The sequence below is a fragment of the Petaurus breviceps genome, unplaced genomic scaffold (genome assembly GCF_028583685.1).
Source record: "Petaurus breviceps papuanus isolate PSGF00001 unplaced genomic scaffold, PetGlider_PUasm1.0 188, whole genome shotgun sequence".
In the NCBI taxonomy this organism is placed as follows: domain Eukaryota; kingdom Metazoa; phylum Chordata; class Mammalia; order Diprotodontia; family Petauridae; genus Petaurus; species Petaurus breviceps.
Genome location: NW_027185804.1, coordinates 245,230 through 271,950, shown reverse-complemented (window position 1 = coordinate 271,950; position 26,721 = coordinate 245,230). Strand labels below are relative to the sequence as shown.

General features: G+C 37.4%; 1 protein-coding gene across 3 annotated transcripts in view; it reads right to left on the bottom strand.

Moving 5' to 3' along the window:
* The window catches only part of PIK3C2A (phosphatidylinositol-4-phosphate 3-kinase catalytic subunit type 2 alpha), a 151,496-nt gene that overhangs the window by 82,913 nt on the left and 41,862 nt on the right, over window positions 1-26,721 (bottom strand). For all 3 annotated transcript variants that reach the window (XM_069091101.1, XM_069091099.1, XM_069091100.1), the window contains one exon: window positions 14,751-14,851. Coding sequence is in view for 2 of the 3 variants with exons in the window: in XM_069091099.1 (XP_068947200.1) it covers window positions 14,751-14,851 (101 nt within the window). In the remaining variant the exon portion in view is untranslated. The remainder of the gene's footprint in view (window positions 1-14,750; window positions 14,852-26,721) is intronic.

Sequence of the window (26,721 nt, the reverse complement as noted above, 5' to 3'; positions counted from 1 at the left end):
GTGGCCATCTCCAGAATTATCAACACATAGATGCAAAGGACAAAGTGAGAGGTCAGTGCACTGTGGGCTTTCGGAACCAGTAGTTGGGAGAACTTCAGATTTTGCCCCCGGGGCAAGGTGCTGCTGAGATGCCTTGGCAGAGCGCTTTGGTTGCAGCTTCATCTCCTGGCCTGTGGAATGCAAGCGACCAGTCTGAGGGGTAATCGCTCTTGCTTTAACCTGCTTGGATTTGGATTGTGGTCTAGGGTGGAGGTCCTGGGGTGCGTGACCAGCCTGCCAGAGTGGGTAGAGGCTTCAGAGAGGGCACCCAACTAACACTGGCAGCTGAGAAAACTCCAGCGTTTGTGACAGAACTCCCCTGTCTGGTGGCAAAGTCCTACTGTGGCAAAAAGCTCAAGGGGTCAAGTGACTGAGGGGCGACATAACCAGGGAAAGGAAGCAAAACAAAGAGAAGAATCCAACACTAGACTCCTATTTGGGGGACAAAAAGGAGCAAAGCATGGAACAGGAGGAAGACAGTGAAGTCAGAACTCCTGCACCAAAAGCTTCCAAGAAAAATACGAGTTGGTTCCAGGCCACAGAGAACCTTAAGAAGCAGATAAGAGAAGTGGAGGAAAAATTGGGAAGAGAAATGAGAACGATGCAAGAAAATTATGAAAGGTGAGTCAACAGCCTGACTGAGGAACATAACACCTTAAAAAACAGACTAACTCAAATAGCAAAAGAGGCTCAAAAAAGCAATGAGGAGAAGAATGCCTTAGCAAAATTTGCCAGCTGGAAAAAGAATCTCAAAAGCTCAATGAGGAGAATCATTCCCTCAGATTTAGAATGGAGCAAAGGGAAGCTAGTGACTTGAGGAGAAATCAAGATGCTGTGAAACGGATCCAAACAAATGAAAGAATAGAAGGCAATGTGAAATATCTCATGGGGAAAACCACTGATCTGGAAAATAGATGCAGGAGAGATAATTTAAAAATTATTGGACTACCTGAAAGCCATGATCAAAGTAAGAACCTAAAAATCATCCTCCAAGAAATTCTCAAGGAAAACTGCCCTGATGTTTTAGAACCAGAAGGCAAAATAGAGGTTCAAAGAATCCACCGATCACCTCCTGAAAAAGATCCCCAAAAGAAAACTCCTAGGAACATTATAGCCAGGTTCCACAATTCCCAGATCAAGGAGAGAATATTACAAGCAGCCAGGAAGAAACAATTTGAATATTGTGGAAACACAATCAGGATAACCCAGGATCTGGCGACCTCTACACTGAGGGATCAAAGGGCCTGGAATAGGATATTCCAGAGGTCAAAGAAACCGGGATTAAAACCAAGAATCACCTACCCAGCAAAACTGAGTATCATGTTTCAGAGGGAAATATGGTCATTCAGTGGAATAGAGGACTTTAAAGTATTCTTGAAGAAAAAACCAGAGTTGAATAGAAAATTTGACATTCAGATACAAGAAGCAAGAGGAGCATGAGAAGGTAAACAGGGAAAAGAAATCATAAGGAACTTATCAAAGTTGAACTATTAACATTCGTACATGGGAAAACGCTAATTGTAACTGATAAAACTTTTCTCAGTATGAAAATAGCTGAAGGGAATAGAAAAATAGAAATATATATATATATAGTCTTTATCAGAGGGTATATAGGCATATATATACTGAATGTGTACATATATGTTTACAGGTGTACATAGATAGAGGGAACAGGACCAATTTAATAGGAAGGGATGATACTTAAAAGGTGAAATAAAGAGGTGAGAGAGGAATCTAATGAGGAGATGGGGAGAAACAGAAGGGGGTAAACTATCTCATATAGAAGAGGCAAGGGAAAATGGTTACAATGGAGGGGAAGAATAGGAAGGCAAAAGGGAAAGGGTCAACCTTATTCTCTTTGAATTTGGCTTGGGGAGGGAATGAAAAACACACTAAATAGGGTATCTCACCCTACAGGAGAGTAGGGGGGAAGGGGATGAGAGGGGAGATAATGGAGGGGAGGGCAGGCTGGGGGGAGGAAGTTGAAAGCACCCACTTTTGAAAAGGGATGGAACCAAAATAGAGAATAGATCAAATGGGAGGTGGGATAGGAAGGAGGGAAATATAGTCAGTCTTTTATAATATATCCACTATGGTAATGTTTTGCATTAGCTACACATGTACAACCTATACTGAATTGCTTATCTTCCCATTAAGGGTGGGTGACAAGGGAGGAAGGGAATGAATCTGGAGTTCAAAGTTTTAAAACCATATGTTGAAAAAAAAAAAAATATATATATATATACTATTATTAAAAAAATAAAAGAACAGATCTGATTATGTCACTTTCCAATACAACAAACTCCAAGAACTTACTGTTGCCTCTAGATTAAAATGTTAGCTCCTCTGTGTAGTTTTTAAAGCCCTTCATAACTCCAATCCAGTCAAAATGGCTTTCCCTCTGTTCCTGGAACAATACACTCCACCTCCCATCTCTAATGTACTCCCTCTTAGCCTGAGTTTATAGGATCCTCCTCCTGTCCTGATCACCCAACTGCTAGTGTCCTGCCTCCTAAATCACTTTGTATTTAAACACTTCACATTTTTAAAACCTTTACATGTATTCTCCCTTTCCATATATAATGTGTTTATGTATGTAAGCATGAATGTGGAGGGGAGACACTGAGAAAACATGAGAGCTGGACACAGAACCAAAACTGCTGATATATGCTGGATATATGACCCCATGCTAGTCACTTACCCTCTCAGTGTAGGAAACCAGAGGTATCAAATTCAAGACTTTTGCTTACAATCCTAACCAAAATGTAACTGGGAAATGTTTAACAAAATAATTAATATAACATAGATAATTTCAATTTTTTTTATTTTTATAAGTCAATAGGCCATCTGCAGGGACTGAGTTTACCATCACTGTATTCAGTAACTCTCTTTTTGGAGACAATCAAGTAACCTGCCCAGGTTCACATAGCTAGTAATAAAGAGTCTGAGGCTGGATTTGAGCTAAGGTCCTCCAAACTCTAGGGCTAATGCTCTATCCACTGTGCCACTAAACTGCCCTAAGCAACTCTTCTAAGACCAAAAATTAGAGAGAAGATGCTGATCTTCATAGGTATGGGAATTTCCTCAACTCATCTATATACTTCTCACCATCAGAATGTAAGAGCAAAGGGGCAGCTAGGTGGCACAGTGACCCTGGCACTCAGCACTGACCCTGGACTCCGGAGGACCCGAGTTCAAATCCAGCCTCAGACACTTGACACACTTACTAGCTGTGTGACTTTGTGCAAGTCACTTAACCCCAATTGCCCTCCAAAAAAAAAAAAAAAGAATGTAAGAGCATATGTGTTTTCTTCCTTGTTGTATTCTATCCCCAATACTGGCCATAGTACCTAGGAGGTGACTGATAAATATCTGTTGATTAACTGGTAGATAATTGTCTGGGGGCAAGGAGAGGACAAATGACTTGGTTCTCCCGTTGTCCAAAGATTATACGTAAGTCACAGACTACCTAAAGCCTTTATAGACTGAACTCAAGTCCTGACTGTTAGTCAGCTTTTTTTCCCCACTATGCTTTGTGCTGTTCTAGAAAAGTAGTCCAGAGAGATGGTAAGCTAGGGCCAAGATTGAGTAGGATCAAGATCAGGTTAGAGCTCATCTGGGAACATGTGCACAGAATGCTGGTGATGCTGACCACTTTCTGCTGCAGAAGGTTGACTCTTTTACACCAGCATCTCCCACTAGTAACTTTTGTCTATAAATTATGTAATCTCTGTTTCTGTCTCTCTCCATTTAAGGAGTAAGCGCAGGCCAGCTATGTCTTCTTCGTGACTCTCCAAACTTTCTCTACCACCCATGTCTCAGAAACCTCTTTAACCTGTAAGTTCACTCACAATGTATTATCTTTCTCACACAATGTGAGCTCCTTAGAGCAGGAAATGAACTTTTCTATTTCTATCCCAGTACTTTTCACATAAGGGCTTAATAAATGTCTTATCCTTCATTCATTCACCCCTAGAATTGACACATTGGAAATATCCCTTTGGAGTCTTTCTCAATGACTGGCTGGATTTTCCCAGAATCTCTGCTGTAAAGGGGAAGCATAGGCTTCATTCTTCTGAGAGCTGTACTCTTAACTCTCCTGATCTTCACTAACCTTCATTTTATACTCGCCTCCCTACCTTCAGTTCCCTTTATGTGCTATCTTCCCCCATTAGAATATAAACTCCTTGAGGTCGGAGGCTCTTTTTTTCTGCTTGAATTTGTATTCCCAGAATGAAGCATAGTGTCTGGCACAAAGTAAGTAATAAGTGCTTCCTGATTTGAATTTTAAGAAAGTAAATTAAAAAAAAAACCCAAAACAATCTAAACTAAACACCAAAATAAAGTCAAACACCATGTAAGTACAATGACCATTACTGGTCTCAGAGGGGGGTGGAACCAGGATGGCACAGCAGAAGGAAAACAGTACAACTGAGTTCCCTCCAAACAGACCTAGAAAATGGACCAGATTATGATGTGGATTTCCAGAAATACTCATGGTGAGCTATCCCAGCCCAGGTCAGCTTGGGATTAGTCAACAAGAAATTAGTCAAGAAGCATTTATTAATTCCTTACCTTGGCCCAAATACCATGCTAATTACTTAGAATACAATTCAGAAAGAAAGGCATTCTCAGTTTTAAAGAGCTTACATTCTAATGGGGGAAGGTTCTAGGAAAATTGGGAGTGGGAAGGCAAGTTATCAAGCCCAGGGGAATGGCAGGGAAAGTTTGAATGCAGTCTAGAGAAGAATAAGACAATGGTTGGTTAGGGTATCTTCCTTAAATGAAGGTTCTAGGAGGCACCATCTAATTAGAGGGAGAAACTGAAGGGATGGTGGCTACTTCCAATAAGTGAATTTCAAGGCTGTAGTGATCATCTAGGATGAAGAGTGTTTTAGGCCATGGTAAAGGAAGTTCCCAAGTGCAGCAGTGAATTCATTCCATATGATGAGATAAAGAAGACTGACAGAATCTCCATCATTTGTGGGTTCGGGATTTGATACCATTTCTTCTTTTGGTGCCTTTCAGATGGAAATGACTCCTCTTCCATCCAGGTCAGTACAGGCCCCTGGTGGGGATGGTTTTTAGCATTGAGAGTGACAGAACAGTTACACATTGGTAGGACCAGACCAGCCACCCTGCAGTCTAATTCTTCATCTTTTGACGTCCAAGGTCACAATAAGGTTTACTAGTCTTCCTGCTTTTCAATTTTTTTTTCTTTCAGTGCCACCCCACGGTCCTTCCAGCCTACCATGCCAGCATTCTAGCTGCTGTCAGCATGGGCTTCAGATAGCAACTACTTTCTTGTGTCCAGAGAGGCTGCTCAGAAGAGCAAGCAAAGAGGAGACAGATCTTCAGACACTGGGAATAGGACTGATTCAGGAGCATGCTGAAGAGCCTTCTAGTGGCTAGGGAGAGCCTATGCACCAGAGTGAGAGGTCACATTTATATTGGGTTACCACCAGATTCATACTGAAGTACTACAATGGGAATGGGTGCTAAAAGGTAGCTTTAGCACTAGATTACCCATTAGATAATTCTGGGTCACAGGTCTAGGACAGACTGAAAAGTGGACCTGGGTACTTGGGGGTGGTGTCCCTTGGGTAGAGAGGTCCCTGGAGGTCTACCAAGAAAGGAGGAAATTCAGAAAGAAGAAACAGAGGTATGGCTCAGATCCCAGGCACTAGACTGCAGAGGGATAAACAGGCAAGAATCCCAGACCAAATGGAAGCCTACAATTCTTTCACTCTGAAACAGAACAACAGTGTTTCCCAGTTGGCTGACAGGGACTGAATCCAGCACCATCTACTATTGACCAGACCAGGAGGGCAGCAATCAGACTTTGCCCTGGATTGGGTCACTTTGGGAAAGCAAAAGTGTGCAGGTCGCCATCCTGCCCTTGAGATAATAACACAACACTCAATTCCCCCCCCCCCAAAAAAAAGTCACAAGAGAATCAACATAAGACCTGCCCTCCAAAAGCATTGTAGAACCTAGCCCTAATGTCAAGTCAGAGGTGAGGAAGTAGACAGGAAGAACAAGCAAACACAAGAATCCCATGGTGAGAAGAATGCTCAGGACACAAATCCAAAAGAAAATGACTCCATAACATCTATAAGCAAAGCCTCAGAAAAGAAAAAAGAAAAGAAAAGCTCAAACAGAAACCCAACTAGAATTCCTAGAAAATATGAAGAGTTTAAAAGTGTTTAAATCATCAGACTATCTGAATTCTATGAACAAAACAATACTCTTGGCATATTTCAATAAATCTCAGAAGAAAACTGCTGAAATGTTAAAACTAGAGGGCAAAGTGGAAAAACAAAGTATCCACTGGTCACTTTCTGAAGGAAAACCAATCCAATTTATTAAGTACCTATTATGTGACCCCGCCCTCCCCCCACACACACTGTGCTAAGCATTGGGGATATAATTAATAAGCAGAAAAACAGTCGCTGCCCCTCAAAAAGTTTACAATCTAATTGGAGGGAGACAACACACAAAAGACATCAAGAAAGTGGGGGAGAGGGTAGCACTGACATTGGGGGTACTCAAAGTGAAGGCATGTTGCTTTATGAAGTGGAGGGCAGAATATGCAGAGTTGAATCTCAAAGGGAGACAATTAAAGGAGTTTGGCACTCCATTCTCCAGACCTCCAATCAGAGAGGAGAGGAGGCTAAAGGCAGTAATGTCACTGAAGGCTTGTGATGAGCTTAACCTGAGAGTGGCATCTTGTTCCTTGGAGTTTAGACCAGGCAGGGCAGCAGATACAGAGTAAACTGACAATCCCAAAATAAAAAAATCCCAGGAATATCATATGTCAAGACCTGGATCTCTCAGATCAAAGAAAAAATACTGGAAGAAGCTAGAAAGATTCAAGTACCAAGGAACCTGTTAAGATAGCACATATTTTATAGTCATCACTAAAAAGGAGCAGAGAGCTTGGAATAAGATATTCCTGAAGGGAAAGGAAACAGATTTGTAGCCAAAAACAATTTATCCAGGAAAACTGAGGATAAAAATGGATCTTCAATAAAATACAGAACTTCTAAGAATTCCTGATGCAAACACCAGAGCTTCTGAGAAACTTTAGTTCAAACAGAGGTAATAAGAACAACATAAAGAGATATAAGGGACTAAACAATGCTAAACTATGCATATCAAATGAGAAGATAGTGAATGTCCCCTCTAAAGTCTAACATTATTAGGCTTATTGTAGACTGAATCTAATTAGTTAAAGCCTGAGTTAAGTGCTGTTATATCTTCTTGATCTTAAGGAAGGAGGAATATATATATACACACAATTTGGTAAAGAAATACCTCTCACTCAGCAGAGAAATAAGATGAACAGGGGAAAAGAGGGAGGGATAATTAAAGGAAGGGTAATGCATGATTCCTGATTGGCTGAACTAGGAACTCTTATTGGTATAATGACCAAATATGATTCCATTTGACTCAGATGAAACATGCTAATCCACCTCCTGACAGAAATGAAGGCCTCAGAGTATAAAATGAGATAAATTTTTTTTGGACATGGCTATTGTAAAATTTTACTTTGCTTTACTATACATGTTTGTTCAAGTTTTGTTTTTCTTTCATTCTCATTGGGTGTGGGGGAAGCTGTAGTTGGAGCATAAGAAGATGGATTTTTGACTGACCGAAAAAAATAATTAAAAAAAATAGTCCCAGTGAAGATAACAGACCTCTCCCCCTTTGCAGAAGAGACAAAAAGCTAAAGATGCATACTAGTACATATGCTGCCAGACTTCTCTATATGTGCGTTTATTTTGTTCAGCTGTTTTTTATGCTACAAAGTAAAGGCTAGATTTTTTTGCTGATTTTGTTTGGGGGGGATGGGGGATGGCAGACACCAAGACATCTCTGAAAATGAACATAATATAAAAAATAGTAAATAAAACTTAAAAAGGATCAATTAGAATAAACTTTAGAAAATCAGATGGCATCAATATTTTGTAGTAATAATCAGAGTTTAGGCAATTTTGATGGGAAATAAGGTATTTTTTTATTTCATAATTTTAAAATGCTTTAGGATTCATTTCCTGGCATCTATTAATATATATGGCTTTAAGCAATAACTACAAAATGAGGGACTCCATCAAATAAGGCAAAATATAATAAAATGCAGTCATAAAGGCAAAATAACAAGAAATAGTTTTAACATTAATTTTAAAATTAGTTTTTAAAATATACTTATCAACTTAAAAATCTATCATTCTCTTAAGTAAAATGAAACCAATATCACTGATATAGTACTAAAGTAGATGACACAAGAAGATGACACAAATATGTAAGATCAAAGCCATTTCCCAGTAGATAAAAAGTCTATGGACATGAACTAGTTGTTCTCAAAAGAAAAATTGCAAATTATTAACAAGTATGTGAAAGACTAATCGAATTATAGTAAGAGAAATCAAAATCTGCATTTGGTGTTTTAAATAGAAGACTGGCAAAAATGACAAAAGATGGGAATAATCAGTATTGGGGCAGCTTAAAAAAAAAAAGCACACGGATATGCTATCAGTGGAGTTTTAAATTGCTCCAATCATCCTAGAAAGCAATCTGGAATTGTGCTTTAAGAGGGGAAAAAAGTTAAGAAAAAGAAAGGCCACATTTTGACCCAGAGATAGCACTGTTAAACCTCAAAGTGGTCAAAGACAGAAAAACATTCCATATACAATAAAATAATCACAGAAGTCTTTTATGTGGTATCTAAGACCTGAAAACAGTTCAGTTAGAGAATGACTAAACAAAATGTGGTTCAAGCAGACTTGCTAGAGCTGATTGTTAATGAGAAAATTTACTCTCAGACATCATTAAACTCTACAAATGAGACCTTGATTTCCTGTTTAGTTGATTCTCTAGGTTTAAGGAGAGAAAATGTATAGAGAAAATGTTAATGATGAAGATTAAACTTCAAAGTTGTGCCCACCTTTTTTCAGGAGACTCAGTACATCCTTGGGTACATAAATATAAAATGGAATTGTTACTGTATCACAAAAAATAACTATAAAGAATTCGGAGAATTATAAAAAGATTTATATGAACTGATGCGATGTAAAGTAAGCAAAGCCAGGAAAATAATCTTAATGATAACTAGAATAATATAAGTAGGAAGAATAATGAAATGAAAGTGAACACTAGATAATTATAATGATCAAGCTTGGTCACAAAGAACAAAGGAGAAAATGTACCTTTCAATTCATTTTTCTGCAGAGGCGAACTAAGATGTGAAATATAGAATTCATGTACTGTCAAACTCAGTTAATGTGCTGCTTAGCTTTGATAAACTGATTTACCCCCCTTCTTTTTAAATAAGCTACAAGACACTGTTAAAAGCAGCTGGTGGTTTGGGCCTGGAGTCAGAAAAACCTGAATAAAATCTTCTCTTAGATACTTATTATCTATGTGACCCTGAGTAAGTCACCTAAGTTGTTTGCCATAGTTTCCTTAATTGTAAGATAGAGATAATAACAGCAACTATCTTGCAAGGTTGATGAGAGGATCAAACAAGATTTGTAAAAAGCACCTGCCACAGTGCCTGACACACACTAGGTACTGGATAAATGCTTATTCCCTACCTCCCTTCCCACAAAGGATGATTTTCTGGGGAAAGGATTAAGGTGAGAGAAATGTGAAAATGAAGGTGATATAAAAATCAAAACAAATCAATATAATGTTTAAAATGAAAACAAAACACAGAATGACTACAAGATAAATGGAAAGAACAAAAGAAAATGAAATTGATTACTGTGTAACTATAAAGAACAACTTGATCAAAGAGTTGAGAAAATGTACTTCCCCCTCCTACAAAGAAATGGGTAATGACAGTTGTGGTATATCATCAGATTTGGTTGATATGTTGGTTGATTTTACTAAACAGCTTTTTCCTCTCTTTTAAAAATGACATTAAAAAGGATGGCTTGTCACAGAAGTGGGAAGAGGACCCATGTGTACAAAAATATTAATAGCAGCTCTATTTGTGGTGACAAAGAACTGGGAATCGAGGAGAAGCCCATCAATTGGAGAATGGCTGAATAAGTTGTGGTATATGAATGTAATGGAATACTATTGTGCTATAAGAAATGAGGAACAGATGGACTTCATAATAACCTGGACAGATGTGATAGTAATGGCAATTAAAGATTCCCCTGTATTGGTTTGGTTTTCAAATTGATTGTGTTAAAACCCAGAGCTTGTTAATCCCACCTGGGGGATGGACTTGTTGATGTGAAAAGAAAATCCTGAACTGGGAGGAGCTGGTGACTTAGATTTGGAGAGACAAGAGAGAGGCAGAAGAACTTTTTGGAAGCAGCACCTCGTGGAGGCAGAGGGAGAGACTGAGAGGGATTGCTGAGTGCCACTTTGAATCGCCCTGGACTTTTGAGACCTGCCCCCGGAGCTGCCAAGGACTGAGGAGACATGGCTGTTTTGCTGGTACTTTGTCTGTCTGTTTTGATGTTGTTTTGCCAGATTTGTCCACTGGTGAAAGACAGTCCTTTTGTTGAAGAAGTCCTGGAACCTGGCTGCTGGCTAAGAGATCCTAAGACTGTCCTGCAGACAGAGAGTGAATACTGTCCACTGGTGAAGGACAGTGCTGTTGTTGCAGGGGTCTGGGAACCTTTCTGTTGGTTCAGAAGCCCTGAAGAAGGATTTTCTTGTTGTATGTTTACAGAAATCCTGGGAGAGGGTTTTGCTAATGTTTTCAGGGGTTCTAGGACTGTTCTACAGACAGAGGATAAATTAATGAAGAGACTGGCAATGTATCTTGTGGCCTTGCTAAGCCTTGTCTCCCCAGGAACTAAGATTGCTGAGAACTTGCCTCGTGTCAAGATGAAGAAAAGACCTCCATTTGGGTATTAAGTGCTGTGTTTAAACTTGATGTAACTCTGGGGTAGATTCAATTGAGATCCAGGGGTGGGGAACTTTTGACCTTTTTGTGCTCTGTGGTTGACAAATGAAGGTATAGCCTAGGGGTGGAGAAGTATTTAGACCAGGGACTTTGTAATTGATTGAATGATTGGAAGGTCCTGGGGTGGGGTAGTACTTGGAGATTATTTAATCACACTTAGTAAATGCTGTATTTGGAATGATGTCATGTTTTGATCTTCTCTGTTCTTGGTTGGTCACTGAATAAAATTGGAGAGCACCTATGCTGGTATTTTGAACCTTGGGAAGTTGCCTTTGCTTGGCATTACATTACAACAGAGCAGAACCAGGAGAAATTTGCACACAGTTACAGACACAACATACATATGAAGACTAACTTGGATAGACTGGGCTCCTCTCAGCAATGTAAGGTTATAAGACAATTCCAAAAGATTCATGATGGAAAGAGATATCCACATGCAGAGAAAGAATTACAGAGTCTGAATTCAGAATGAATGCTCTTTCTTGTTTTGTTTTGTTTCTCTTTCCCACTGTTCATTCCATTAGTTATAATCCTTCTTTACAACCTGACTATTAATGTGAAAACAAACAAAAAAAGGATGGCTTGCAAGGGAGACAGATATTTTAAAAATTAAAATTAAAACAAGATATCAACAAAACATTTTAAAAGGAAAAAAAGAACAAGATTTCAGTCACATAACTACCATCAGTCTGTTTTATTACCTTGGAAAAATAACACAACAGCTATGTCTCAAACTTACCTATCAATAATACAGGGATTCAGAAAATGTTTTTTAAAGAACTGTTAGGTCTTCATCAAAACAATGTTTCAGAGCCACTATAATTATGGTATCTCATAGTACTTCTTCTATAAATAGGACACTCCATCAAGAAGCATTTATTTAATGTCTATGATGTACCAGGCACTGTGCATAACTGGACTAGGTCCACTGGGGATATAAGTACAAAGAATGAAAATTCCTCTTCCCAAGGAGCCCCCCAATCAGATCACTATCCAATTCAACACAGTAACTATTCCAAACTTTTTATTCCTTCCATTGTACCCCCTGCCCTTACCCTCTCAGCTAAGGACTTAGTCTCATACTTCACTGAAAAAATTGAGCCCATTTATTTGCCAAAGGATTCCATCATCCTCTCATCTCACATCCCTGAGATGCCTTCCCCAAGTATCTCCTCCTTCACTCCTGTCACAAATGAAAAAGTAACCTTTTTCACTCTTGATCCCATTCCATCCTATCTGTTCCAGCAGACTGTCCCTTTCTATCACCAATTTTTCAGTGTCTTCCCCATATACTGGCTACTTCCCTGTTGCCTGCAAAGGTATCCATATCTTCCCCATCTTTTAAAAACCTTCACTTGATCCAACTATCCATGATAGCTACCACCCTATATTTCTCCTCCCCTTCGTGGCTAAATTACATCTACAATCAGTTTCTCCACTTCCTTTCTTCTCAATCTTCAAAACTCTCTGCAGTTTGGCTTCTGGTCTTACATTCAAATGAAAACTGTTCTCTCCAAAGTTGCCAATGATTTTGATGGTCAATTCCAAAGTCTTTGATACGGTTTATAATCCTCTTTTCCTGGACACTCTCCCTGGGTTTTTATGACACTGCTCTTCCCTGGTTTTCTCTCCACCAATCTGACCACTCTTCAGTCTTGCTTCATTCTTAGCATCTGACTAACTCACTGTGTTGTGTACTCATACATATCCGCTATGAGGGGCACAAAAGACAAGCTTTCAAAAGCAAACCACATGATCAGAAAACCATTTTTTTTATTTCAAATTGTATTCAATTCACATACATTTAAGTATAAAACTAATTATATTTATCTCAAGTGATTAAGTTCTAATTTATATAAGCCTATTATAATGATGCCAGGTTATCAGTTCACATAATAACAAAAATGTAACATTTACTGGTTAGGTAAAAAATTGCTTAAAATATCAGGCAGGTCTTTCATTCCATTTTTTTTTGCATACAAGTTATTTCTGGTAACATGCTATAGTCTACTTACATCCATAACTGCCCTTTTAATTCTTGTAATTTTAATTCCTCTGACACCACAGAAGAACATGATTCACTGTAATGCAGTCTCACTGGAAAATTATTATGATTAAAGACATAAACTTTGCAGCAGTGTCTAAGTTTCTGATCATTAAAGGCAATGAATGCACTATGTCCCAAGGGTGATCCAGCTCAAATCTCTTACTACTCAATTTTGGGCTAGTCCATTATGCATCTGTAGAAGCTGAACAAAGATGCAAACAAGGAGTAATTCAATGGGTTAAAGCACTCAGCTGTGAGTGGTAATATGCATTTTTCATCCACTTTATCTGTAGACAGTTAGGGCAGTATCTTTTGCATTAAAGTGAATTCTACTAAAAGGGTTTTATGAGCAGCTAGTTGGCATGGTGGAAATAGCCCTAAACTACTAGTCACTTAACTGTTTACCTTGGTTTCATCATTTGTAAAATGGGGGTGATAACAGCACTTATTTGAGTATAAAATGAGGTAATGTTTATAAAGTGCTTTGCAAATCTTAAAGTGCTAAATTCTAGTTAATAGTTATTACTGTTACTGAATATTATAGTGTTCTAGGACTTTTCACAATTAGTATAATGTTATCTTTAAGAAAGAATATTTTTAGATCCTGGAAAGGAAGTAGTAATTGGGCCTTATAATGTCTTTTGTTTGGGCCTTATAACATCCACATGTGAGAAATGCTAATAGTTTGGTTTCCAGATTCTATAAGAATAATGGATGTTAGGGGCGGCCAGGTGGCTCAGCGAGTAAGAGCACCGGCTCCAGTGTCAGGATGACCTGGGGATCAAATCCGGGATCAAATACTTAGCACCACACCCAGAAATAACTGGCTGTGTAACCTTGAGCAAATTACTTAACCCCGATTGCTCATTAAAAAAAAAAAAAGAATAATGGACGTTGCAAAGACAGATGTTACACAGGACATGCAGGAAGGTATCAATCAGGATGGGGAAGGGAAGGGCAGAGCAACCCTATCCAACCATATAGCTTGAAGAAATCTATAAGTTCCTCTTCACGGGGGCTCAGGTTGAAACTGGCTCAAACCAACCAGGGTCAAGCAATGGTCACCAACTTCTTACTAATACCATCCATAACTAGCCTCATGCATAGTAACTTACACACCCTGTATAGTTAGAACCTCATTATCCAAACATGCAACCCATGTTAGCCCATGCATGAGAGGAGCGAATGCATCAAGGAGTAACATCCAAGGAACATGCAAGGAGTAACATCCAGGAAGAGGGTCATCTTGTTTGAGGGGATCATGACTTGGGCAGTTTAGGAGGTTGCACCTAGCCAATGGAGAACAAGGTGGGAAATTCTAATGGAAGCAGCGTAAAGACTCCCATTTGTCTAAGTCTCCATACTCTCTCCATGAAGGGGGCTATCCATTTATTCAGAAAGAATAAATGCAAAATAAAGGTAATGAAAACTTTCCTGGCTTTCCACACACACATTTATATAGTTGCCTTTTAATACTCTGTTTGTTGTTAATATTCAAGGAATTACTAAAGAAAGTAATCTCTAAAGTCATGCCTGCCCTGGAGTCTTATAAAATCTGTAAAGATTTTTCTGAAGAAAAACTTTAAGGTTACATTTTAGTCTGAGTCATATTATTTCTTAAAATCAACAAACAATAACAAACAATTGCGATCTGTCACTGGTTTTCATAAAGTTAAATGTTTCTTAAACCAACTCAATAAAATATGAATCACTAGCTTAAAAAGAAAGTTTTCTTACTTTGAAATGGTTTTACAAAAAGCTGCCACCTCCTCATTCTGGATTCCGACTTCTTGTAAAAGAGAACTTCCAGATGACAAACTACTGGTCCCAATGTCTTTCTGTAATTGGAAAAAATGCTTTAATTTTAATAGTAACATTTTAAAAAGTATATAAAATATTTATAGTAGTAGTATTCAAATTTCATGAAATATTTTTCTTCATTGGGCATGGTGTTGCATATCTAAAATCCCTGTTATGGGGCCTGAGGCTGTTGGATATTGTGAGCTTAGGAGTTCTGAGCTGTGGTGAGCGGAATCAACTGAGGACCCCAATTAAATTCAAAATCACTAGGAAGCTCTAGGAATCAGGGATCATCTGCCTAGGTCAGAAATGGAGCATCAAAGCTCCCATTTTATTCACAGCACTACCAAGTCCCTAAGCAGCCCCTGCACTTCCAGCATGAGGCAGATACAGAGATCCAGTCTTTTTTTTTAATTGTCTTTCAAAGCATTTTTATTTAAGATAAACAAAAATAGAGGCAATTTTAAAATCTCTAATATATGGGTTTTCTGATTCAGTAAATTTTGAATAAAGGCATGCCAATGAAACCTTACTGTGTAGCAGAAAAAGTAATGGTCTGGGAGTATGTGTTAGCAATTCCATTTTATTTAACTAGCTATGTCATGCAGAATAATTATTTAAGCTCTCTGAGTCTCAGGTTCCTCATCTGCAAAATGAGGAGACAGGACAAAGGGGAGGCCTATAAAATCCCTTCTAGTTCTCATATTCTAGGATTCTAATTATCAGCAAGCACAGATTACGAGAAGTCATTCCATCCAAAATCTTATTGAAGGATGTTAATAAACACTTTGGAAATGATAATAGTTAGCATGGAATAAAAGAATAACTGCCTTCAGAGAAAACAAAATCAAATTCATTTACAGCAGAATATTCAGTTTGTGACCAAAATTTAGGGTGTAAAAAACTTAGAACATTCATCAAATGGTTAGTTCTTTATGTAAAAGTATGCTTTAGAAATCAGTGGATAATGTGAAGTTCATAGGTCTTATGTTTTAATAGCATAAAATGCACTAAAACTTTTGAAGCACCCTAAAAAAGCTTAACTAAGATGATGGCAACTCACTTCTTGGAAAACAGTGAGAAGAAATGGAAGCAGTCTAAGATTTTATATTCTTGGGCTCAAAGATCACTGAAGATGGTAATGAAATTAAAAGATCTTGTTCCTTGGAAGAAGAGCTATGGCACATCTGGGCAGTGTACTAAAAATCAGAGACACCATCTTGCTGACAAAGGTCCATATAGACTTTCAAACTATGGTGCTAGAGAAGACTTTTGAGAGTCCCTTGGAAAGCAAAGAGATCAAATCTAAATACTTAAGAGAAATTAATTCAGACTATTTCTGGAAGGACAAATACTGAAACTAAAGCTTAAATACTTTAGCCATATAAGAAGAAGAAAGGATTCACTGGAATAAACTTTGGAGGGACAGCTAGGTGGCACAGTGACCAGAGCACCGGCCCTGGAGTCAGGAGGACCTGAGTTCAGATCCGGCCTCAGACACTTAACACTTACTAGCTGTGTGACTTTGGGCAAGTGACTTAACCCCAATTGCCCTCCAAAAAGCAAAACAACAAAAAAAACTTTGGAGTTGAGAAAGACTGAAGGCAAAAGGAAAAAAGTAAAGGCACAGGATGAGATAGATAGACAGACAGACAGACAGACAGACAAAGTCATGGAAGCAATGAATGCAAGTTTAGACAGACTTCAGGAGATAGTGGAAGATAGGAAGGACCTAGAATTCTATGATCCAGGGGGTCATGAAGAGTCAGACATGACTGAATGACTGTAATGCCAAACACAAGCAGCTTCCCAGAGGACTGCTGCTGTGAACAATCAAGGTTCTGAGTACAAGCATAGTGAACTCTCCATTTATTTCAACAGTAAACTAAAGCAAAACATTCACAGAAAATCAAAATACAACATTCACCATGTCACAACTCAACAACTTAACAGTAAAATGGCTGGTAGTTTTCATCAAAGTGGTCACACAGTTTTAAACAAAGTACATTCATTTAGTCACTCACTAAGCACAAAGGCCATCCACCCCTAGGTCACAACTAGGTTACAACATCATCAGTCAGCATTAAGTACCCAAGGAGAGAGAAGTCTTTTCATCTTGACCTGAGGCAGATTCTCAAGCTTCCACAAATCCCTTTCCCATAGTTTCAGTTCTGAAGAAGACAAGGCTTAACAAAGACACAATAACATTCATGCATATTGCCACTTCCTCATCAATTCACTTTCTGCCTGTGAAATCAACATAGACCCAACAAGGTCGGAGGCCTCTATCAACAAATGAATTTGACAAAGTAATATCAAAACAGACAGACAAAATACTGGCACTACAGTCATGCCTCCTCAGTTCTTGGCAGCTCCAGGTGGCCCAGCTGGCAGTTCTCTCTCAGCATTTTCATGCCCGGCAGTTCTCTTTCTCACTCTCTCTGTCTCCACCATGTTGCTCCCAGAAGTTCTGGCCTCTCTCAGCTTGGGCTTTTCCCTATACATGGTACCAGCTCCTCCCTGTTCCGCCCCCTCCTGTCATGTCAATAAGTCCATCCCACTGTGGGATTCACAAGCTCTGGGTATTAAAACTTAACCCAAAACTAGCTTGTCAATACAAGGGGATCTTCAAATTACGTTACCATTACAACGACAAAACAATAACAAATTAAAGCTTTACTATAACTTTTGGGACACTCTGGATACAAGCATTTTGACAGAGGCTATAAATTATATTATATTTCTGAACTAAAATTTTACATCTGGGAAAAACTTTTTTTTTCCAGCAAATATTTAGATGAATTCAGCACCCAGGTACAACCACAACACAAACTTCATGCTCTTTGAACTGACCTCAATTTAAATTTGATGTTTTCTTTAAAATTAGAGCTAGGAAACTTTCTTCAAATGTAAGTTCATGAAAATATTTTAAATTGTTAACATAACCTTAAAGAAAAGCACTAGATTTCAATCACAACATAAAATAATTTGTGTGGTATGTTATACTGAAAATTCAGCATAATTTCTCTAGAGAAAGTCTCTTTCATAAGTGGCTCTAACCTTAAAAAGATGCATTAGATTTCTACCAAGTGTAAGATCCTTAGTATGGAGTTCAAAGTTCATCATAACTGACCCAACATTCTCTTCTAGCTTTTTCTCCTACTACTAATGAATAAATCTATAAAAAGGCTTTTATTAAATGTATACTATGTGCCTGACACTGTGACCCTCTGATGCTGGGGATACAAACAGATACAAACAGAAAAGCAAGGAAGTTCTAACTCACCAAGAGCTCTTACTGCAGGAATTGCAGAAAACAATACAGATATATGACTTACCTTTCAGGGTAGAAGGGAAAGCTTGGCGGTCCTTAGTGATCCTTACCCTACAGTCTCTAGACCCACAAGGACTGAGGATAAGGAGAATGTAGTGTTAGAGCTAACAGTAAGAACTGATGATCCTCCAGTTTACCAGAAAGACCAATTAGTGATTTCTTGTTCGTCCAATCAATTTTAATAACCTAGGGCAGCCCTAAAAAGGAGAGTGGGGATGGGGGAGCTAAGGAGAATTGCAGACACTCATTCACAACCACAGGGAAGGAGGATGGGTGGGCCTGAGAGTTAGAGTGGAGCAAAGGCTCTGGGATGCCTCCCACAGAGGTGAGGATAGGGAAGGTGGAGGTTGAATCCAGTCAAGAGGAGGAAAAGGGAACAGTCCTTTGGCAAAAAGACTGAGGGGAAGGGGAGAACCTAATGGGACCTAGTAGCAAGAGCTAGGGACAGGAAAACCTCTACAATGGAAGATATTAGGTCAAAGTAAAATGGAGGTGGGGGTAGGGAGAGGGGATGCAAATGAACTGTACATAAAGATCCCTTCAGGCTATATATTTACTTAGAAAACCACATGTTAACATTAGCTATGTCCTATTTTAATGTTACTATTTTGTTAAATATTTCCCAATTATACTTTAATCTGGTTCTTCCCAAATCTAGCTTTGTAGGCTCCAGGCAATCTGGTTGATGTGCCCAAACTTAATATATCACATTTTCTTTCTTTATCCAGCCAACATTCAAGGCCCATATCCACTGTTACCTGAAGATTTCATCATCACCCCCTCTTCTGAACTCCTATAGTACTTTGTACTAAACATCTGGCATTTAGAGTTTTGGGGTGGGGGAGAAGGGACTTATGCTTTTATTGATATAGGGGAACTCCCAGTGAAGAAACTCCCTCTACCAAAGCAGATCAACACTGTTCTGCAACTATTCTAAAAGTGTTGCCTCCATCACTGGGAGGTTACTTGCACAGTATCGTTAAAAGGAGGGCTTAAACTCCAAGGTCAACTCTCTATTTCCTACACCAGTGGTATTAGGCTCAAACAGAAACAAGGCCATGAAGCCATACGTAAGGATTCCTGTGACCACATACTGACCTAGAAGTACACATTCGTTTGTTTGTGTGTGTGTGTGTGTAACTAATATATCAACATTTAAATCTGATAGAAACTACATTTTAATCTGGCAGTCCTTGGGAGTGTGGCAGGCTTGAGTGTTTGATACCTCTAATCTAAATCATACTACCTCACCCACACTAATTGCTGCTTTGTACTACTATTATTTTTATTCATCTCATATTCCCTGCCAAAATGTGAACTCTTTGAGGGCAGGGTATCAGGTTTATGTAACTTGAGTTCCCACACAGCTTCTTAGGTGGGTACTTCATATTTTAATTTGCTGAATGTATCAATCACATAATTTTCTAAAGGATATTTCCTTCTTTCTTTTTTTTTTTGGGGGGGGGCTTTTTGGAGGGGGAGAAGGCAGGACAATTAGGGTTAAGTGACTTGCCCAAGGTTACATGGCTAGTAAGTGTTAAGTGTCTGAGGTCAAATTTCAACTCAGGTCCTCCTGACTCCAGGGCCTGTGCTCTATTCACTGAGCCACCTAGCTGCCCCCAAGGATATTTCTTATAAAAAAACATCCTTGTAAAAAAATTAAGTCCACTGCGAGGTAATACATAAGTTCTGATTGCTATCCCCTTCTTGCAAAAGACCTTTTGATTCTTATCAGTTTATTGTTTTATAGCAACTTCACCTATGCAGACTGTAATCCTGTCAACATATTTATCACCCAATAATAAACTCTCTTCAAACTTAGCTAGCTTGGTCCTCTGTACTGCAAGCCTAACCAACTTGTTCATACCATGAAAGCTTATATTCTTCTGTAAGTTTTTAAAAATAACAATCAGGATCATCTCCATATCAAAAGAAAGCATCAAAATATGCCTTAAGTAGAAGAAATTATTAAATATTTTATGAGCACAAAGTAGTAACATACAAGAATTAAAAATGCCCCAACTATAAGTGGTAGCAGTGTTATAGTCAATAATTAGTACATGGAGCTCTGGACTTGGAAAGACCCAAGTTTGAATTCAGGTTCAGACACTTACTTGATGTGTGACCCTGGGAAAGTTATGAAACTCTCAATCAAATGAGACAGTATGTGTAAATCACTTAATACAGTGCTTGACACACAGTAGGTGCTTAATAAATGCTTACTCCCTCTCCTTCCCTGTCTCATTTTGTTCATCTATACAAAATGGATAATACCAACATTTACCTCATGGAATTATTGTGAGGATAAACAAAATAACAAATGTAAAATGCTTAGCAAACCTTAAAGCACTTCATAAATGTTGGCAATTATTATTTTATGAAACCATCTTTTCTTTAAACAACCTATTTTAAGAAGTTGGAAGGAGTAGGGATATGAAGTTAAGGGAATAGAGTGTGAAAGAGTTTTTACTTGACCAACTAGTCACCGCTCTATCTTTTTTAATAATTGTACTGTTTCCTTTACCTTTGAAAAATATCTTGAATTTTCTTCTTTTTCGTAGTATAATTAGTACTCCTTTGAAGCTGGCTTGGTAAAAACATAATTAGATTTTCATAATTCCCTCTAGGAACATTATGAGGTCAATCTGACACTGGCAGAAAGACACATGTTATTCATTCATCAAAGTAATAATGGAACCTAGATAGCTAACATCAAGTGGTCCACCTATCAACAGTAAATGTATACTGTTTGTTCACTTGATCTTTTGCATTAGTAATTATGTTAATGAATTGTGTGGTATACTGCAAAGAACACCTAGGCTCAGATCTCAACTCAGATAACTGAAGAGCCTGGACTAGAAATCTAGAAGGTCTCTTTCAGTTCTAAGTCTTATTCTTTTTCCCCTTCATTATGATCGAAAGTTCAAGAAGGAAAAAAAATCCTTTACCTCCCTCCAAAAAGGATTTAACGTATTTACAGAAATACTGGTCAACTGGGACAAGTTAGAGAAATTCACATAACAAATTCTAAAACATTTATGAAGATATGTAGGAAAAGGAAACATTAACAAGTCCAGACCATGACATTTAAACAATTACAGAGAACATAACCTGGTTTTCAAGAAACAAATCATTAATGTATTAGTTATTATTTAAAACAGCATCTCTATTCATATTACTTAGGAATATGGTATTAAAATACCATACCTAATTAGGAATGGAAAGTTAGTGTTCTGTTCCAATATAAAGAGGTTATGTGTTACAATGGAGAACAAGGTTGAAATCCTTAGCCTAGACAGACATTTCTCAGCTGTATAAGACTCTGGGCATGATACTTAAGTTTCCTTATTGTTAAAATGGGGATAATAACCACTTACAGAGTTATTAAAAGGAGATTAATCTGCAAACCTTAAAATACTACAGAAATAAGAGTTAAAATTAAGCAAATGTGGAATACTATAAGAGTGCCCTACCTGAAGTCCAAAAAGACCTAGATTCCAATTCTGACACTCTTCCACTATATGTAACTACAGAAAATCTCGCTTCATCTATAAAATGGGATAATAATACTTGTATTGCCACCTCACAGAATTGTCGAAACCCATTGTAAACCACAATGTGCTTCAGAAATGGGAACCATTTTCTTCCCTGGTAGAAGACAAGTTGCTTGAAGATCAGCACTAACGTGGGATTTTTAGATCTTAGTATCTCCAGTAACCAGTAACAATACCTAACTTAGGTAAGTTTATTCTAAATTAATAACAATAAAATATCCTCTGCCAGCTCTTAAAATTTTGATAATTAACTTCTGGAAATATTCAACATTCACATAAAATTCTCAAAACTTTTTAAGACAATAATTTGGGCCTTTATGATAATCTGATTATGATCATATCATATGATAATATGATTCTCATATTAGCTCAATTACAACACAGGTATTTGCCAGAATAAGCTGCTTTCATTAGTACTTTGTCCATTACAATTTATCAATTACTAGTTTGGGCCAGAACGGATTTCTGACTAAAGAATTTAGATGATTATAAAAAAAAATTTTTTAAACAAGGAAACAGGAAGTAAGCCTGCTGAGCAAGAAGAAAAACAGTCCTTTTAGTTGAGCTTTCAATACAAAGCACAAAAATCCCAACCAGGAAATGAACACAAAGTTTTTTTTTTTTTTTCCACTGATACAACCAAGAAGCTGAAAGTGCTAGGCAGCAAATTTTATTTTCTAATAACTCATATAAATCTGTGGTTCCCTAAACTTTCCTCCTTTACATTTGTTCATTAGTACCTTTGGTATTCTTGACCTTTTGTTCTTCGAAATGAATTCTGTTATTACTTTTTCTAACTCAGTAAAATAGTTTTTGGTAATTTAATTAGGATGGCATTGACTATATAAATTAGTTTTAGTAAAATTGCTATTTTTATTATATTGGCCCTGCCTACCTATGAACAGTTAATATTTCTATAATTATTTAAATATGATTTTATTTGTATCAAAACTTTTTCATAATTTTGTTCATAAAGTTCCTAGATTTGTTTTGGCAATTGTACTCCCAGGTACTTTATACTGTCTAGATATATTTTAAATGGGATATCACTATTTCTTCTTGAAGATTTCTGTTTGTGATATATAGGAATGCTGATGTAGATTTACTTTATATCCTGCTACTTTGCTAAAATCAATTGTTTTAACTGTTTAGTTGAGTCTTAGGATTTTCCAAGTTTCCATATCATCTGTAAAAAGAAATAGTTTTATTTTCTCATTTCCTATTCTCATTCCTTCTATTTCTTTTTCTTCTCTCATTGCTACTGCTACGATTTCCAATACAATACAGAATGATAGTTGTAACAATTGTCAAACTAGTTTCATAACTGATCTTACTGGAAAGGTTCTACCTCACCCAGATTACAAATGTTTGCTGATGGTTTTATATAAATGTTTTATTAGTTTAAGGAAAAACCCTTTTATACCTATACTTTAAAAAAAGTGTTTTTGATAGGAATAATATTTTATCAAAAGGCCTTTTCTGCATCTACTGATATAATCATGTGACTTTTGTTACTTTTATTACTGATATAATTATGTTCTTAGTTTTACTTATATTAAATCATCACTGATTCCTAGTACAAATCCCTTGTTGTAAACTTTTAGCTGGTATTGTATTTAGGATTTTTACATCCATATTCATTCATGAAACTGGTCTGTATCTTTGTTTCCTGCTTAGGTATCAGTAATTATCAAAACTATCTGGTACTGGCCAAGAAAAAAGAAAGTTAGATCAGTGAAATAGAGTAGACATACAATTTACAGCAGCACATTACTATAGTAACCTTGTGTTTGACAAGTGTGAAAATTTATATTTGGGGGATAATAATTCATTATTTGGTAAAAATTGTTGGGAATGCTAGAAAGCGGTATGGCAGAAATATCTTACACCATTTACCAAAATAAGGTCAAAATGGACACATGACCTAGAGATATTACAAGAAAATTTGAAGAACATGGAACATTATTACCTATCAGACTTATGGATAGGTAAACAATTTATGAATAAACAAGAGAAAGAGAGCAATATGAGTGTAAAATGGATAATTTTGAGTATATTTAATTAAAAAGGTTTCGTACAAATAAAACAAATGCAGCCAAGATCAGAAAGAAAGCAGAAAACTAGAAAAAAAAAATTTCCAGGCAGTTCCTCAGATAAAGGTTTCATATCTGAAATATATAAAGAACTTTGTCAAATCTATAAGAATTGATAAATGGTCAAAGATTATGAACAAGCAGTTTTCCAATGAAGAAATCAAAACAGTCATAATAAAAAAATTCTCTAAATCATTATTGATTAGATGAATACAAATCAAAACAAAACCTTGAGATATCATTTTACACCTAACAGATTGGCTAAAAATGAAAGAAGGGAAAAGTGACAAATGTTGGAGGGGATATGGAAAAATTGAGACCTTAATTCATTGTTGGTGGAGCTGTGAACTGACCCAACCCATTTTGTAAAGAGATTTGTAATTATGCCCAAAGAGTTATTACCCTTTGACCCAGCAATACCACTATTATGTCTGTTTCCCAAGATGATCAGGGAAAAAGAAAAATAATCTATATGTTCTAAAATATTTATAGCAGCTCTCTTTGTGGTGGCAAAGAACTTAAAAGTGTGGGGATGTCTGTCAAATGGGGAATGGCTAAAAAAAAAATTGTGGTATATGTTCATAAAGGAATATCACTCTGCTAAAAGAAATTATGAGCTCAGTAATATTAGAAAAGCATGGAGAGATCTCCATGAAATAATGAAGAGCAAAATGATTAGAACCAAGAGAACACTGTATACGTGTTACGCTAATAGCAGTATTCTTTTAAGAACAACTTTGAAGAACCAAGGCATTCTGACTATTATAAATACTCAAATTAACAGCAAAGACCTATGAAGGAAGATGCTGTTTGCATTCAGAAAAAGAACACACACACACAAATACATACACAGATTCTTGTCTAATGGTAGCTATCTCAAAGTTTGGGGGAGCCAGGGAGGAGAAAGTTACTTGATAACAGTTGTATATTTGAAAGGAATAGCAAGTTGTATATAATGGATATGCAATTTCTGGTACAATTGCCTGTTTTTCTATCCCACTTTGTTATGGAAATGCTTGTTTTATTTCTTAAGTTCAGAATAAAATAAATTTAAAAACAAAAAGAGCTCAACTACCCAAGGAGTCATTGTCAAGATCGTCTAAGATTTGGCAGCTGCCACTATTTAGAAAAGAAGATCATAGGAAGCATTGTGCCTGTATACACACACACATTCTTTTACCTCACTGGGAAAACACAGCTCTGTACTTGGAACCAGGACTATTTAAAATTACTAATATACAAAGTGTCCCCAAAACTCTTTAATTTATTTTTAAGCTTTAGTAGCTTTAATTAAGCTTTAAGAGCTTAAAATTAAAACTGTACCAAGACTTTTGGAATACCCTGTACTAATAAGTTCATGACATTCCCATAAGGTACCAATTCAGTAGCCCTATTGGAAAGAAAGAAAAAATAAAGGAAATGATGGGTCATATAGTCAAGTACTTTCCAAATTTTATCTCCATTAGTAAAAAAATTTTGAGCATTCACTTCCAATGTCAATATTTGCAAATTTAGAAATTATATGCATGCAGTGCATATACTGATAATTATATATATTATAAAACTTAGACAAAATTAAAATAAATAGAAAATGAGATTAAGATGAAATAGTACTTGATCCTAGTCTACTGTTAATGGGGAGTCACTGCAGTCTACTGAGTAGGAGAGTGAAATGACTAAGCCCATACTTTGGGAAAATCATTCTGGCATCTATGTGGAGGATGGATTAGAAGATATTAGAAGGAGAAGATACTGCAAGCAGCGAGACAAATAACGCATATGTATATTTCAATAATTCAGGCAAGAGATGATGAGGACCTGAACTAGGGTGTCTGTACGATTAAACAGAAAATGACACATGTAAGAGATATTTAAGTACATAAGATCTGGCCATCAATTGGAAATGCAGATGCTATGGGAGAAAGTCAGGTATCAAAGATAACACTGAATACAAGTATGATGGTGCCCTTGACAATTTATAAGGAAGTTTAGAAAATGGATCAGTTTGGAGACAAAGATATATGATGACATCTGCAATCCAGATCATAATTTATCTTATTTCCACTCTCTCCTTATCAGATAAAGCCTTCCTTACTACCTATCAAAATTTCCAAGTCTACCATCTTAAAAAAAAAAACTTCACTTAATCCCACCCTTCCTAATAGCTCTAGTCCTACACCTCTCTTCCCCTATGTGGCTGCAGGCTTTAAGAAAGCTACCTGACTTTCAGGGTCAAGATGGAAAAGTAAGGAAGGAACCCTTTGAAGCTCTCCCAAATTCCCTCCAAACAACTAGAAAACCAACTCAGAACTGCTCTAGGAGCAGGGAAGCAGTTTACCAGCATGGCAGGAAAGGTCTGTCTCGCTGCTCATCCAGATGAAGTCCAGGAGGAGCTACAGCAGTCAGCCTCACAGCAGGGGGCCTGCAGCAATGCTCCAAGCCTGGGGCAATCCCCCATAAAGTCATCTGCCCTCCTGGAAACCAACAGCCCCCCAGCAAGTGAGCAGTCCTGTTTCCATAGCAACCCAGTAGCAGGGGCCCATTCCTGAGACAGGCAAGCAGGCAACCCACACACAGGGGAAGGCAACAGGGGGCCCCAAGCCCCAGTACAAGCCAGAGGGGAAGTCTACCCTCTAGTGAAAGCAAACAGCTAAGCCCTTGAAGTCCAGTGAAAGCAAACAGTAAAACCTTAAGCCCCAGCACCAGACCAATGCCCAACTCTCTCATATTAAAAAATCAAGTCACAAAAAAACAGCAAAAACAAACAAAAAGGCCTTGAATATGTAAAATTACTATGGTGACAGGGAGGATCAAGGCATAAACTTAGAAGAGGACAATAGTGTCAAAATGGCTAGTTGTGAAGTTTCAAAGAAAAAAAGTGACTTGGTCTCAGGACCAAAAAGAACTGGATAAGTTTAAAAAGGATT